General features: G+C 36.0%; 1 protein-coding gene across 3 annotated transcripts in view; it reads right to left on the minus strand.

Moving 5' to 3' along the window:
• Positions 1-17,429, minus strand: part of DPY19L1 (dpy-19 like C-mannosyltransferase 1) — a 98,561-nt gene that overhangs the window by 26,866 nt on the left and 54,266 nt on the right. For 2 of the 3 annotated variants that reach the window (XM_047694642.1, XM_047694641.1), the window contains exons 8-13: positions 16,254-16,345; positions 14,254-14,353; positions 11,488-11,565; positions 4,097-4,183; positions 1,904-1,963; positions 1,289-1,369 (exon numbers count right to left, since the gene is read on the minus strand). In XM_047694642.1, coding sequence (XP_047550598.1) covers positions 1,289-1,369; positions 1,904-1,963; positions 4,097-4,183; positions 11,488-11,565; positions 14,254-14,353; positions 16,254-16,345 — 498 coding nt within the window. The remainder of the gene's footprint in view (positions 1-1,288; positions 1,370-1,903; positions 1,964-4,096; positions 4,184-11,487; positions 11,566-14,253; positions 14,354-16,253; positions 16,346-17,429) is intronic. The other variant, XM_047694643.1, reaches the window with a different exon arrangement.

A 17,429-nucleotide genomic window follows, 5' to 3' on the forward strand; every position in this document is an offset into this window, starting at 1 on the left:
ACTGGATAGTCTTCCCCAGTGAGGAGACAGATTCCACTCCCCTCGAACTTGGGATGTCTCCCTTTTCTTCCTACTCATTCTCTGTATCCTCACTACTCAATGACCTTGTAGCGTTCCTCTTCTCAGCGGACTTCCAGGAGCCTTCCCTGACTCTTCTCCTGTGCATCCCTGCTTTTATCACAGCGTTTATTACATTATATTAGAACTGCTATGTATGGTCCTGAAATCCCACTAGACTGTATCTTACTCAGTTCTGTATCTCTAGGATACATTCTATCACCAGGTACATACTGAATGAGTAAATAAGTAACTTTAGACTATAGTTTTCTACTTTCTACAGGTTGTAGATTGCGCAATGAACAACCCAATTGCTTTCAATCATTTTAAAGCAAAAAATTCCCTTGTTCAAATGAAAAGCTTCATAATTGCCCAGTGTGTGAGAAATTAAAGCACAACTGCCCTGGGTGAAAGGCTGCCAGGGAGGTTGGGAAGTAGACAGACCCCCACAGAAGGTATGTAAATTCCAGGACTTCACAAAACCCGGTTTCAGAACTGTAGCTTTAATCTATTATGAAGGAAAGATAGCAAATTAAAATAAATTACAGAAAAAATATGAGGTTTGCTTTACTCTGTGTTGGTTGTTGTGCTGCTTCTTTTTAAAATTTAATCAATGTGTTTACTAAAACACCAAAATAAAATAGGCAAAGAATAATTATGAATGAGAAGAATCCTTAAGGTTATAAAGCAGAATTCTTCTCATTTTATTTTCTCTCCTACCCAAACACTAAAACAAAACAACAACAAAAAACCCTTCTCTTAATAAGACTAACTTGGATTACATTACCTATAAATAAATCTTTCACAAGCACCGACCAGGAAACGGGCTTGGGGAAATAAGACTATAATATGGTCTATAGTTTTTAAAGGCTCTGAAGATGTATACTGATGTGTTACCAAAGGATTATAAAGAAACCAGAGAAAAATGACTGTATATACCTTAAAATTTGAGCTCGTCTTTAGAGCTTTCTTGCTTTAAAATTTTAAAATCTCTGTGATATAGAAAGACCAATTAAAATAACAGGATTGAGTCAAGAAATTAATATTGGAGAATAGAAACTATACACAGAGTCATATTTGCTTTCAATTATCATAACTATATAAAATAATAAGTGAATAGACTTCATATTAGAATTTGGCTTAAATAGTGGTACTTTAATAACTCAAGTAATTCATTCTTAGCCTGTATGATTCTTCACAAGTCTTCCAGGTTAAAGAAAAATGTACTTACATCATCAGCAATGCCAAAGATTTTAGATGTCAAATACTTGAGCACGATGGTTCCAAACAACCAAAAACATCCTTGAATAACCTAAAAAAGGAATGCAAAACAAAACAAAAATAAACTAATGCTTCATACAGACATTCCTTAGACATAGCCAAGGAAGAAAAAAATCAATGCTTTAATCACATGTGAAATAAATATTTCCATACCCCCCAAAAAGATGCTAAAAAATGTAGCTTAAAGAATGTTATCCAAAATCAAGGGGCTATCACCAAAAATAAAAATATGTACATATGATACTATCAAAATTATAGATTTACACAGCAATTGCAGTTACATTCCCCTTCTACTAACAGTCTCTTACACATGCACTGCTCCCCAGAAAAAACATAGGTGATAAAATAAGTAAAACCAGAATACTTCACCCACCCAATATTAATTTTAACTTGCCACATGAAAAGGGCAATTTGGCACATTAAAATTGAGCCCTAATTATGTCATAAAGTTGTTAGATCTCCTGGATTACATAAGAATAGCTAATTTCCTTAAAAGTAAGACATAAAACTGATGATATATTTTAGGAAAGGAAAAATTTATGCATTCAAATAGATTGATTCTTACCCATAAACTAAGTTCGGATACATTTATTTTCAGGAAATACGGTTTCATTTCCAGTATACCCTTCATGGAGAAAATAACATAGCATACAGTTAATACTTACATACATAAAGTACCAAAAAACATTTCTAAATAATAAGACTCTCAAGAATCTAAAATTCAGCACATTGTCAATGTTCCATATAGCATTACAACAAGCTCACTGACTTGTTGTATAAGAAATAGCCCTGTTTTATCCAATGTAGATTAGAGCAGTTAGTGACTTCGTAAAGTTGAAAATACAATTACCAAATATAAATTTCTATGACGGATTTTACATCTCAGATTTACCTCAGAAGTAGTATCATTCATACACACACATGTGCGCACCTGTGTACTATTATATATAGTATATAATAATTTTAGACAGGTGTCTTATAGTTGTAAGATTTAAATTAAAAATTATCAACTCTTAGAATAAACTACAAGTGAGTTTTTAATGGATCAACTAAATACTCCTCTTCTACCAAATCTTTTCTCTCTCTAGGAAATTAATACACTCCCACATATAGTACCTATAAGGAACTAAATCTACTTCAAACTTGGTAAAAATATGGTTGGAGATCAAAACAGAAATACATGAACTCAAATCTTTTCAGAAGTTTCTAAATATCTGAGAATACAAAAAGTATTATGATTTAGGTTTCAAAGAGATTACTACAAATAAAAATAGGCAAATATGTGTTTATAGTTATACATGCATACATTCTCTATATTCTGTAACCGTTGGCATCATTTATTTTTATACACCCAAATATGAAATATACATAAATATGCTTAATTCATACCCAAGACACAACTTACTGTCAAGCACCTAAAAGAAAACCTGATACATTATAGGTCCTGGAATGAAGTTTCCTGCCAAATGTACTTAGGTTAGATTTCATTGGCACCTGAACACAAGTTTCAAGAATCACATACTTTAAGTAATAGCAGGGCTTGCCTGTGAACACATGTAAATAAAGAACCGAGTGTACTGTTACATTTCCTGATTACAAACAGAATTCACTGACTGTAAGAACTATCATTAATCTCAAAGCACAGCAACTCCATTAATGATTTTTTTGGCATTGCTGAAAACCCCATATGCCCATATGCTAACTGCTAACATCTGTGACTAAGCATACTTGAGCCACACAACCTGAAAAGGGAAGCAGTCCAGACTAGGAAGAGGCATATTCTTGGGAAACAGGATCTTAAATATTATTTGTGAAATGGGACAAAGAAATACAAAGTTCCCAAGTTGTTCGTGGGTTCTAGAAATCAAGAAAGCCAAAATAATCTGGGTAACTTAAATGATTATTCGAGAAGCAGAATACAGTTCAGTTAAGACAGTACAATGCACTTTTGTCTTCAGGAAAGCAGACTAATACTAAAGCATGTGCACTTGAAATATAGGAATTTTTTTTTCCTTTTAGGTTAACAAAACCTTGTAATGGTGAAGCCTATTCATAAAAAAGCCATACCCACCTCTGGAAGTCCTTAAATTTAGTAAGACTTATATTTAAGTGATCCTGCCAAAAGTGGCAGGAGTTGGATGACCTTTTACCTTTTGCTCTAATTCTAGAAAACAGTCTCCCAATTATTGAAATCTGCTCTTTGCAGTGCTTTAGCAAAGCATAACGGAGTCATCACCTGATTTAAACTATCTTAATATTTTACACAAATAGACACAAAGAGTTAAAAAAAAAAAAAAAAAAAAACCTAAGAGAACCCAAGGCCCCAAGCCTCTGATCACAGCGAAATCAGGAGAGACTGCTACGAGACACCACAGGGAGGCAAGGGGGTCAGAGAATGGAGCAGAAATAGGAGAAAAACTGCAATGGGGAAGAAACAAGAAAAAGAAGAAAGCACAAAACCTTTCTAAAATGAACCCTGGACCAAAATTCATGTGACAGAGAAGACAAGGAAAGAGAAAGGGCAAAGTAGGGGTAGAAGGCAAGGTGCTATGTTGCTATGTTCATATTTCCGGTATGAACTCTTGTGTTCCTTTCCTGTTGGGGAAGGGAATACTGGAACACTTTATTACATATATACAAAATCAGTAAAAATGCCTGAGATAATTCTTATAAAAATCCTTCACCAATCCCAAGCCAGTGATTAAAAACTGGTGAACCATTAGTTTCAAAAATAGCCATGTACTTAAGAGACACTTACCCAAATAATTACCAAAGAGGAAGCATAATAAGAAGTTAATAACATTGAGTTTCCAAACATCAAAACAAAACAAAGTGCAAGAGAAATCTGGAAAAATCCAAGAAAAATATAATTAATGCACATAAAAGAACACAGATTTTTATTCTGAAAATTGCACATGCCCATGATGAAATTCAAACCATATAAAAGGGGATATACCATGAAAACAGCCCACGTCCTATCCACACTTAAAACCCAAAAGATCACCAGCATCAACAGTTTCCTGTGCATCCCTCAACACATTCACAAGTACAAAGTCTAGTTTGAATTTTTTAAAAACCACAAATGGAAACTTGGCCCATACACAATGCTACTGCTTGCTTTAACTCTGTTTCAGAGAGTTTTCTGTATGAATCCAAACCAACCTAATTCATTCTGTTGAATAGCTGAAAAAAGTACAGCACTCTAGAGTCATACCATAATTTACTGACCAGTCTTAGGACTACTGCTGAACAGGTAAGTACTTTCTAGTTTTATTTTGCTGTTATATGGTTTTCCCTATTACAAACACCGCTATGATAAACATCCTTAGGTGCGTATCTTAGATACATGTTAACACACTCATGAGATAAATTACTAGAAGTGGAATTGATGGATCAAGGGTATACACACTTTGAAATCTGAAAAAAATATTGACAAACTGCCATAAAAAATACTGTACCAATTTACTCCTTCACCAGTAGGACATGAGAGCTCCTGCTGATACACACTCTTATCAATTCTTTAAAATGTTTGACCATCTCATCCAAGAAAAACATCACTTCACTGTTTCACTTTTCCATCCTTTTAATACTTGGTGAGACAGAGCATCTTTTCTTCTATTTGTTGTTTTTATTGTGGGTCTGAATTGCTTATTCCTACCACCCATTTTTCTATTGGGTTTTAGCTATTTTAAGAGCTCTCTTTATATGTAATGAAAATATCATTCCTTATCAGGCAAATACATTGTAAATATTTTTCTGAGTTCATTTTTATCTTTGTGGTATTTCTGTATTAAAGTTATTTTCCAAATTTTTATGTTAGTCAAATTTATCGTTCATTTCCCTTAGGTCTTCTATAATTAGAAAAGTTTTTAAAAATAAAATAATCCATGTTTTCTTCTAGAAGATTTATTTTTGATCCATATATTTGAATTTCCATCTGCATTTCAGGATCAGCTTAAGGTTCAAAAGCTGACATATTTATTAGAACCACTTTATTCAATAATGTACATCATGTCATATTTAGAGTTCTATCTGTCCACTGTTGAATCTTTACATCCAAAAATAACACATGTTGTTGCCATTTAAGTGTTCCTTTACATTCATGGGGGGTGCAAAATTTTCCTCGTATGGATCCTGCATATTAAATTTATTTCTAAGTGTATTATTTTTGTTATTGTATCGGGAATCTTTTCTCATCATATTTTCTTTTTTTTTCCTTTTTTTAAAGATTTTATTTATTTATTTGACAGACAGAGACCACAAGTAGGCAGAGAGGCAGGCAGAGAGAGAGGGGGGAAGCAGGCTCCCTGCTGAGCAGAGAGCCTGATGCGGGGCTTGATCCCAGGACCCTGGGATCATGACCTGAGCCGAAAGGAGAGGCTTTAACCCACTGAGCCACTCAGGCACCGCCTCTCATCATATTTTCTGACTGCATATAGAAACATTATGTTACATACGCAGAAATGAACACACTCATTGTTTCTAGTAGTAATTAGTTTATTAATTTTGGTTTTTTGGTATTCGAAATCATATCACCTACAAACAATATTTCTTCATCTTCCTTTCAAATTTTCAAAAGCCTTATTTTTTAGTCAATTGTATTAGTTAATATTCTTGGAATAAACCTAAGTAATATGCATGGCAGTGGCATATTTGTCAAGCTTCTGGCATTAATGGGAATACAACTATTGATTCATCATTTTGTGTGATGCTACTAGCTTTTGAATTGACGTATCTGTATATATTTAAGATTGCAATGAAACACTCATCTATTTTCATTTGATTGAGATCTTAAAATCAGAAATAGCTACTGACTTATCAAATGCCTTTATAACACCAAAGGAAATGATCATATTGTTGATCTTTTTAAAATATATTGGTGGGTAAGTTATATTGATATAATTTCTAATGGTGTCAAATCATTCTTGCATTCCCAGGAATGAACTTAACTTTTCATGGTATGTTCTTCTCCTGTACTTATGAACAGGTAAGCAACTAAATCCTCAAAATTTTATAACAATAGCTTTTTCGCATAAGAGCTGAAATTTAAGACAAACTCTAAACTTTCCAAATCAATTTTGGCAAAATTTAGCAGAATAACATCACTTGGCATAAATAGATTCATAACCAAGAATCAGGTAAAGCAATGCCAAGGGTATTCAAGAAAAAATATAAGGCAGTATCAAAAAAGGTCTGAAGAGAGATTTGAGGTCCATTTCTACCTCAGCAGCCAGTCTGGTCAGTGCGCTGCTCAAATGCTCCAAAGGTTTTGATTCTCAAGTTAAGGGAAAGCCAAAAGCCTTTCCCACACGTCCAGACCCTCTAGGGCCTACCCCACTAACATCTGGGACCTCATTTCACATTATTCTTCCCCATCTCGCTCCAATCCAGCCATCTTTTGCACATCCTAGAACACAGCGGGTACACCCCCACGGCAGAGCGCTTCTGGTTGCTGTTTCTCTTACCCTAATGGCTGGCTACCTCAACTTCTGAATCTATCTCCATGTAACTTCTCAGAGCGGCCTTGTCTTTGCACCCTTTTCAATTCCGACCTCCCCTACATACTCAGCAAATCCCACACTCCTTGTTCCTCACTAATGCCTACTAACATTTAACATAACTGTTTAACTTACATATTTGTTTCTTTGTACTCTAGAATATATGCTCCATGAGAGAAGGGTTTTTTTTTCTCCTTTGTATTGTTTTTATCACTGCCGTTTCCTTAGAACCTCAGAAATGTTTAACAAACAACCGGGTGCTCAAAAACATGAGTGAATTTAAATTCAAGGAAGTAAATTTGAAAATTAATAAAGAAAATTGAGAACTTAAAAGGTACAGAATCGAGATTATTACAAATTATTTAGTATTTGTGTCTTTTTTGAGTATCTGTATTTTAGCAGGTTCAAAAACATAAGACAACACTGTGAATGACTTATGTTAGCGAACTTTAAAACTTAAGGATAATTCCTAGCAAAATAGAAGTTACCAAAAACTACTCAAGAAAAAATCTCAACTGTTCTATTATTGTGAAATAAGTTAGATCAATAATTTAAAATCTGTCCACAAAGAAAACAACAGATCCATATAGTTTAGCAGACGAGAGCCACCAAACTTTCAGGGAGTATTCTTTCTAATCTCACACAAAATCTACCACAGAAAGGAAAGGTAGGGGCACTTTACAATTAATTCTATAGGGCTAAAATAAATCTGATACCAAATCAGCCAAGTGTAGCCAGAAGATCTTGGGAAAATGGCAGGAATCTATCTCCTCACCTAGACAACAACTATGTTGCCCAAACTTGTCTTAATGGAACTATGTGGGAACTCAGGAGTCTCCCAAGACTTGCAACTCCCAGGAGAACGCTTCGATGGGAAACTGAGCTATCTGCAGTGAATTTCAGCTCTTATCTCAGCAGCCGCTGCCCATCCCTCACACACCAGCCCAGATGTAGACAGTCCTGCACAAGTTCAAAAGCATAGTCAACAAAAGCAAAATAAACAAGTGGGACTGTATCAACCTAAAGAAAAAGCTTCTGCACAGAGAAAGAAATGATCCACAACAGGAAGACGCAACCTACAGGATGGGAAGAAAATATTTGCAAACCATCTAGCAGACAGAGTTAATATTCAAAATATGTACATCAGGGGCACCTGGGTGGCTCAGTGGGTTAAAGCCTCTGCCTTCGGCTCAGGTCATGATCCCAGGGTTCTGGGATCGAGCCCCGCATCGGGCTCTCCTCTCAGCAGGGAGCCTGCTTCCTCCTCTCTCTGCCTGCCTCTCTGACTACTTGTGACCTCTCTCTCTGTCAAATAAATAAAAAATATCTTAAAAAAAATATGTACGTCATTTTCACAACTCGATAGCCAAAAAGCAATCAAAAGCCCATATAATCCGATTAAAAATGGGCAGAGGACTTGAACAGACACTTTTCTAAAGAAAACACACAAATGGCCCACAGGTACATGAAAAGGTGTTCAGCGTCACTCATCATCAGGGAAATGCAAATCCAAACCACAATGAGCTGTCACCTCACAGCTGTCAGAATGGCTATTATAAAAAAGACAAGAGGTTAGTATTGAGGAGGATGTGGAGAAAAAGGAATCCTTTTTCTCTGTTGGTGGGAATGTAAATTGGTACAGCCACTATGGAAAATAGTGTGGAGGTGTTCCTTAAGAAATTAAAATTAGAACTACTATAAGATCCAGCAATCCCAAAGAAAATGAAAACAAGTGCACTTCCATAGTCACTGCAGCATTATTCACAAGAGCCAAGACATGGAAACAACATAAATTTGCATATATACATGATGCAAAAATTATTCAGCCATAAGATAGGAAATCCTTCAATTTGCATCAGCATGGGTGGATCCTGAGCACATCAGTATGCTAAGTAAAATAGCACATTAAGAAAAAGACAAATACTGCAGGATTCCACTTACATGAGGTACCAAGCAGAGTTAAAATCATACACATAGAAAGCAGAATGGGGGTTTCCAGGAGCTGGGGGCAGTGGGAAGGAGAATAGGGAGTTATTGTTTAATGGGTATAGAGATTCTGTTTCACCAGATGAAAAGAGTTTGGGAGACAGCACTGGTGGATGTAAACACTGAATGAATATACTTAATACCACTGATACGTACACTTATAAAGATTAAGACAGGAAATGTTACGTGTATTTTACCACGATAAAAAAATGTGAAAAAAAATTCCTTTTTGGAAACAATTCTGTATTTTTTTCCTTTATGTAACTATAGGGATTTAGACATTTGTAAAGGGATAATGGAAGAAGATATTCCACAGTAAGAAACCAGTTCCATAGTTAGTAAGTCATACCGTAAAACATAAACCATTCACCCAAGATAGGTCCTACTACAAATTAAACCTCCGTAATGTTAGTACTTTTATAACTGTAATTGAATCAAACACCTCATCCACAGTTACCTATGTGGCCATGTGGCTGACTGACTCTAAATGCTAACCAATTATTCTGATTTTTTACTGCAATGCAAAGGAAAAAGCAACAGCCATATTAGACAGTTTGGGGGAAAAAAAGCCAAGTGTAAAGAAAGGATAATTACTGTCCAACCCCGTTCATGAACAAAGATTTAAAAATACCAACAAACAGCAGCAAAGTGTATCCAGCAATATGTAAAAGTTGTGTTTAGCCCAGAAAAGCAAGGTTTTCTTAATGCAGAATATCAATTAATATAATTCATCGCAGTAACATATTAGAGGGAAAAACACATAGGATCACGCAACCAGACACGGAAAAGTGTTTGAGGAAGCTTAGCTTTTATTAATTTCTTTTAAGAAGTGCTCAAAGATTGAGGATATGTTAAAAGGACAAAGAAGCCAGCTTAAAGCAGCTGGTCAAATCAGGAACAAGTCAAGCATAAATGCATAAAAATAAATAATGAAAACAGTGGATTATACTGCAGCAAATAAAACAGATGCCATTTTCTCTTGGATATAAGAGAGAAACTGGTAAAATGATTTGAATAGGAACGCTACAAAAATAGGAATGTCACAAAAAAGGAAACACAAAGGGCCCATAAACATATCAAAAGACCTTTGGCTTTATTGAGAATCAGAGAAAATGCAAATTAAGGCTATAAGATACCATTTTATACTCACCCATTTTATGATAAAATAAAAGAAGATGTACAAAAATATGAGCTAAAATATTATACATTACTGTTCAAGGTAGTCCAATCATCTTTGAAAAACAATGTAGGATTAAATTAAAAAGATGAACATGGATATAATTTACCACCCAGGAATTCTACTACCAGGTAAAGACCCTAGAGAAACTCCTAGCATTTATGCCTCAGGAGGAATGTGTGACAACATTCAGTGTTATTCAAAGAAGAAAAAAAGAGGGGAAAAAAAAACCCTAAATGTCTTTCAACAAGAAAATGGACAAATAAACTGTGCTTTATTTATAGAATGGAAAATATAAAGGGAAGAAAATGTCTGAAATCCATAACATCCAAATCTCAGAAACCTAAGTAAAAATATAAGTCTGATAAACAGATACCATTTTTACAAAACTTAAAAACAATACTAATATTTAATAATAAAGATGTATTATTTAGGAATACATATATGGTAAAGTCATAAAGAAAAGCAAACTAGTTATAATTTAAAAGGTCAGGATGGCTGTTCTCTCTAGGAGAAGTGAGGGGACATCCCCAGGGCACACAAGGGCTTCTAAGCAGTGACAGTTCTAGTGTTCATTTGCGGGGGGGCCCTCAAGCTTGTTCATATGATAATTTTGTTCATAACTTCCCTATACATATTATAATGTCCTTTTATATGTATCAATTATTAGAGAATAAAAAATAATGTGGCATATTATAATAACATCAAAATTTTAGGAAAAAGAAAACATCAAAATTGTAGAGCTAATGACAACAAGAAGACATGTTTTTAAAGGGTAAACATTTCCCCAAATCAACCATCCAGTCTTAGTACCAAGAATATTCTTCATGACATCTACTTAGCTAACTACCCCCTCTCCCCCAAATCTTTGCTACATTCTCCTCTTCTCAGTAAGACCTGCCCTCACCACCTCATTTGCTATCTTAATCCCCTGCCCCCTTACACTGGCCCTCCTGATCTCCCTGGAATACCATGAGTTGTTCTTTTCTTTTTTTTGATCATCCTTTATTGCCTTCTAACATACTATATATAAGTTGCCCATTTACAGTGTTTATTATTTATCCTCTGTCCTCTCACCTTCCTCCACTCTACCAAAGTGTGATTAACATGTATGTGGGGATCCTTGTATTTCTATTCTGCGGTATGACCCACACACCTGGATAGTTGGTGCACAGCAAACAAAAATTCTGTTTCATTTTAACAGAAGCCTCTTAGATAATATACCATTCCCTGTTTTTCTCTCATGAATTATCTCTTTTACTTATAGCAAGTCAGGCACAATCTCAAATCAGATAATATGACCCAAATTAAAATTTTCTGGGTGGCCTATTTAAAACATGGCCTTTAATTATATCACAGCATTTGGATGAACACTTGTTTTAGTTATGGAATCCTGTCACAACTAGTTTCAACCATGTGCAATACAAATACTAATCAGGAGTTTGTTTTAAGGTCAAACTAAATGGAAAAAAAAATTTAAACCATTACCATGTGTATATAAATGATCTTCCGTAATTTGCATATATCAATGTATCCCACAACATATACTGCAAATAATGAAGCAATCTGAAATTTAAAAAGAAGTTAAATTACAAATAAAAATTACATATGTAATGAATAGCTATAAGAATGAAAAAAAGATTATTTTTTATTGTTTTCTCACACTGATTTGTATTTATAGTCAAAAGGAATTTTTTTTTCTCTCTCTCTCTTTTTTTTTTTTTAAAGACTTCGTCTACTCAACAGAGATCACAAGCAGGCAGAGAGGCAGGCAGAGAGAGAGAGGAAGAAGCAGGCTCCCCGCTGAGCAGAGAGCCTGACGCGGGACTCAATCCCAGGACCCTGGGACCATGACCCAAGCCGAAGGCAGAGGCCCCAACCCACTGAGCCACCCAGGCGCCCCTCAAAAGGAATTCTTTAATTTTCCTCTGACCTGTCAAATTATTACTGAATATAGTCAATATATTAATATAGCAAATACAGATTAAGTTTTTTCTTCCATGAACAGCTCTCTCAATTAACCTTGTGAATTATCTACTTTGTGGATTATTCAAAAACAATACTCACTTCAATGTCAGGGTGACTCTACTGCCAACATGTACAATTACAAAGTGCTTTTGCCCAATCAAAAAATACGAAAATTTAATTATAACAGATGACAATTAATACATAATTGGGAAAGGTACATTAAACTCAAAAGTAATTGCGTAATGCATGTGTGTAAAAATGCATTAAGTTCTGCTTATTAGTCACTCTTTACAAGAATCTCCATTAGTGTTCTTTCGTTTATATAAACATTTCAAGTATTCGTTGTAATCAAATTTATCAAATTTCAAATTAGAAGGAGTACTTTCATTACTTTTAACTTTCTTTAGAGTTTTGAAGAAACCTATGTAGGTGTTGACCAAGAATTCAAAGAGTACTGGAGTTATTTAGGTGAATTAATTGGTTAAATGATGATGATGTACCTCTTAGTAAAATGTAGTTACTATGCCACACAATGCCTCTCCACCCTTCTTCGTGGAGAAAGCAACTCAGATTAAATCCCATGCTTCCCCTGCTACACAAACATGGTATAAATAAGCAGCAAAGTAGCTGAATACTTAAAGATATAACTTAAGTTTTATTCATTCTTTTTTTTTTTTTTTTTTACCTCCAAGCAATCTAAGACAGTTTTTCCCATGAGCAAGAAAAACAAGATTTCCCTTTCCCCAGATTTATCCATGGGGAACACTGCATTGCTGAAGGAGGAGACTCATATGACACTGTAACTGTGAGGAAGTGTGCCTTGTTACTCAACATAAGCCCCACACTCCATGAAACACTTTCTCCCACTCACCCCCTCAAAACTCAGGTCATCACCCCTAGCTGGAAGACATGGGAACTGTCCCTTTCCACCCCAGGGCCAAGCAATATACTGTGGACCTACAAGGGTAGAATCTTTAAGAAGTGTCTTTCAGGGACCTTTTTTTGTTTCATTTTCTTTTCAGGGACATTTTTAACCAGGAACATTTAAAATGTCACCACGCTAAAGAAGACAAAAGAATCTAAAAGGTAAGATCAAAGAAAGAATTATGTACAAATAGATTCTTTTTTAAAAATACTGAAAAAAGCAGCTAACCTTCCTGACATCTTGCTAAGTACCAGCACTGCATTCAGTCTTATACACATTTTCTCATCTAATCCTAACCCAGTGAAGCAGATTCTTTTATTTTCTTTATCTCACCAATGAGAAAACTGCAACTAAGCACAGCTAAGCAGTCTGTCCAGGTCAAAGTGCTAGTGGACAGAGTTAGGACTCAAGCAAGACATGTCCCAGAAGATTGCAGAACAACTCCAAGCTGCTTTATGTGAACATGAATACCGGCAGCAGAGCGAGGAAGCAGAAGTTGCTGGGGGTGGGAGCAGCACAGGGAGAGCCTGGCACACAGTTTACTCCCTCTCTCAGCAGGCACCTTCACCTAGCTCCAAACACCTCTACTTGAAGGGAAAGGGAGGCAAGAATGCACAGAAAAATGACAAATTACAGACTGGTAGAGGAGTTATATAAAAAGAACTATTTATTTGTCTTATGTTATCCTACATGCATTTATCCTATGTGTAAGAATGCACAGCATTCGTCATAAAAGAACTACATTTATTTAAGAGAAATGCTTGAAGTTATAGCGCTAGTCCTCTTTTTTTTTTTTTTTTTTTTTTATAAACATATATTTTTATCCCCAGGGGTACAGGTCTGCGAATCGCCAGCTTTACACACTTCACAGCACTCACCATGCGCTAGTCCTCTTTTAAGGACACTAACAATACTGAATAACAAAGGATTCTTACTGATTTGAATTCAATAAATGCATTCTACTAGTAAGTAAATAACTAATATTCACTAGTAAATAAATCTCACATATTTCCCTACCCTGAACTTTCTTTAAAAGTGTTAACTGAGGGCACCTGGGTGGCTCAGTGGGTTGGGGCCTCTGCCTTCGGCTCAGGTCATGATCCCAGGACCCTGGGATTGAGCCCCACATCGGGCTCTCTGCTCAGCGGGGAGCCTGCTTCCTCCCCTCTCTCTGCCTGCCTCTCTGCCTACTTGTGATCTCTGTCTGTCAAATAAATAAATAAAATCTTTAAAAAAAAAAAGTGTTAACTGAAAACATTTTAGGACTTAGAATAAGATCTCAGTTCTATAATTTTACACAAATGAGTTCACAAAATAAAATACACCAAGCTTAATTCTGCTTAAAAATCCAAGTGCCTTACCTGAGTAAGAAGTACAAACTGAGCAAACTGCCATGGAAGCATGAAAAATACATTGGAAATGCAGAGTGCAATCAAGCTTCCCCTGTAAAGTTTTGTAGCCCTTGGGAAGAGAAAATAAATATCAGTAAGTTTGACCACAGGGTATTCTAGCATGGGCCCAAACTGCTGCAAATTAGGATCTCTAAACATGATCTCATTTTAACATAAACCAGACATAAGATGAACCAGTGGGTTCGAAATTATACTTCCTGACACTCAATTACAACAACTTTCCATGAAAACTAAATGCCCATTATTACTGTAAAAACAAAGCTTGCCAAAGACAGAGAGGGCAGCTGGGTCAGTACATCCACTGAATTTTGTCAAACTCTATTTTGGTAAATTCATAATCAAACATATTTAATGCTGCATCCAATAGCTTCATTTGGAGAGACAGAGAATGTCTATAAAAAACCAGAGAGAGCAGCATATTCCAAGTGTTAGCAGTGTTCTGCAGACAAAGAGAATTGAGAATATGGGCCGAGCAGTGGGCGACTCCGTGGAGGATGTGAGGGGACAGCTGGGTCCTGCACGGAAGAACACACAAAAGAGAAGAGGTGGCAAAGGCCAGGGGCCAATCTGGAGCCAAGGCCTCTCTTTGGTCCCGACTTGCAGTTTAGGGGTTTTTAGAAAGGTGAGGTAATTTTATCTCTCATGCTAGTTTTAAAAAGTACTTTTCTCCTAAATCGCTGAGCTCATGTGAAGCCCCCAAAACACTTAACGCCTTCGCAAAGTGAAGTGTATATGCAGCATCTCAAGGTTACGAGGTCTGCACCTTAAAGAAAAGCTCCTCAGGATAAACCTACTGGGGCACTAAGCACCACAAGATGCCTTTCTTTACTTCCCTAAGTATCCCTTCTCCAAGGACATCCCCATCTGCTATTCTAATCCAACTCTTTCTATCATGTCCCTCAATCAAGTCTTTTTAAAATCTAGGTCACCTATTTGTAAGCTATGAAATCACTTTATTAGATAAAAACCCGAAAGTTTTAATGGAGTGAGTACATCCCACATTCCGAAGGAGGCCTGTCTAGAAATACTACCTAAGAGACAAGTCCACATAATTGCTCTACTGCTGCTAAAGTCATCACAGGGGGAAATGGACCATCCAAAGGGTTTGGTGTAACAGACTTCCACCAGCTTCTCCTAAATTCTGCAGATCTTAAAGGGAGTTCTTAGTCTGAGCCATCTTCAGATTCTCATCATGCTTCATTCTATTTTTTTCCATAGTCCCCATTTTGTTTTATTTTTACCCTCTGAATCAAGGTAGCATCTGTCCAAACTCAGTATTTGTCGACAGAAAGGGGAGCGAACTGTTCTCAGTCCTATTCTCTTCCACTCATATGGTGCTTGAATCTCTGTAAGGTCTCTAGCTGAAGGCCAGATGAACATGGGAGAACCCAATCCAATCCTGAATTTCCAGCAGGAGTTTTCCTAGTTTAGCTCTGGTCTACTGAGTGGTTTCTTTCTAAGCCTACTATCTGATGCTCAAGGATGCTAAGCAAATATAGGAAAAAGAATAACATGTTAACATACCCCGCCACAATTACTCTACAAACTGTTCTTTCCTCTGAAGGACTCTATCATACAGGTCACGCTCTATTGCCATCAGTCTTCCCCCTTCCTCCTGCCTACTTTCTGGGAAGCTGTGATAGTGGCAGAGAATGACATAGGAAAGTGGAGATGGCAGAAGTGAAAGCAAATTTGCTGCTCCTTGAGCAGCTCTGTGGGCCACTAAGGAAAAAGGAAGAAGACTGGAGGGCAGACGAAGGAAATATTTTCGGTAGTAAATATTTTGAAGTGACATGCTTAAAATAACCATGAATTCAACTTACCAACATCATCTTAATTTTTCTTAATTACACTGACTGTTTTTATTATGGAAACTTAAAAAAAATCCTAGCTTAAGTTTACTCAGTGCAAAACAAACACACCAAAGACCTAAGGAGAGTCAAAGTTACCTGAGAATGTGAGTGACAAGCAACATCTGAAGTACGAGGAATGGGTAGGAGAAGCTTTCCCGGAGGGGTGGTGTCCACATCACACGAGTGCACTGAAAAAATAATTCGTAATGTATGGTCTCTTTGTGAAATTTGTTAAGTAAGACATAGTAATCGAAAGCAGCTATTCATAAACACAAAAGTTTTTCACACATAATTTAAATGGTACGTTGGAAAACAAGCTGCTAGGTTTTCCCCCAAGAGCAAAACTGAAAAGTGAGAAGGAAACATTATTGAGAGGGAGACACACATGGCATAAGATCTCGTAAAATATTAACACGAACTGTCGACAGCAAATACCAAAAAAATTTAACTAGAGCCTAAAAGGAAAGTAGGGAAAGTACCAGCCAGAAAATGTTCTGCCAAAACTAAAAACATTTCACTGGAATTGGTGTATAAACCAGTTTACTTTGCCCTTCCACTTGAATTTCAGCAAAATATCCATAACCAATACTTGAAAACTCTTTGCAGTCATCAACGTTAGCATTTCTATTCACAACGCTCCTAAAAAAGAGCACTCGATTTCTGTTTTTACTTCTCCTTTGCTCAAACTACCCTGGGCTATGAAAATTTAAAAGGGGAAGAGGGGTTCAAATACAAAATAACAAAAGTCCTAAAATGTCATGTACCATCTCTACTGAAGAACTCACTTCGGGCATAATTAAGTAATGTTGCATCCCATTCTCTCTCTCCCTCTGCCCCTCCCCCTACACACACTCATGCTCTAAGTAAAATGAAAAAAAAAAAAATGTTCCATCCCAATTTTAGCAGTGTACCATTTTTTGCATCTACACTAAATAAATTAATAAGTCTACCTTTCAATTAGAGGAACACTACACTGGGTGAAATATAAATAATCCGATATTACCCCAACTAAGCTAGTCACACTAGAAGAAATCACAACATCTTTCAAGTCAAGCAGTTAAAAACTATATGGAATTACAAAGACCATACTGGAAATAAGCCTTTCCTTTATTTTAGCTCTATCTCGGACTATTAAATCTTTCTACTATTGCTATAGAAAATCTGAGCCAATTTACTTCTCTTTTTAACCAAAATTCACTATCCTCTATGAGATTTAACATAAATATTTATAAATGAAGTACACAAGAGAATTCTGAAAAAATTGAAAAAGTC

The sequence above is a fragment of the Lutra lutra genome, chromosome 11 (assembly GCF_902655055.1).
Source record: "Lutra lutra chromosome 11, mLutLut1.2, whole genome shotgun sequence".
NCBI lineage: Eukaryota > Metazoa > Chordata > Mammalia > Carnivora > Mustelidae > Lutra > Lutra lutra.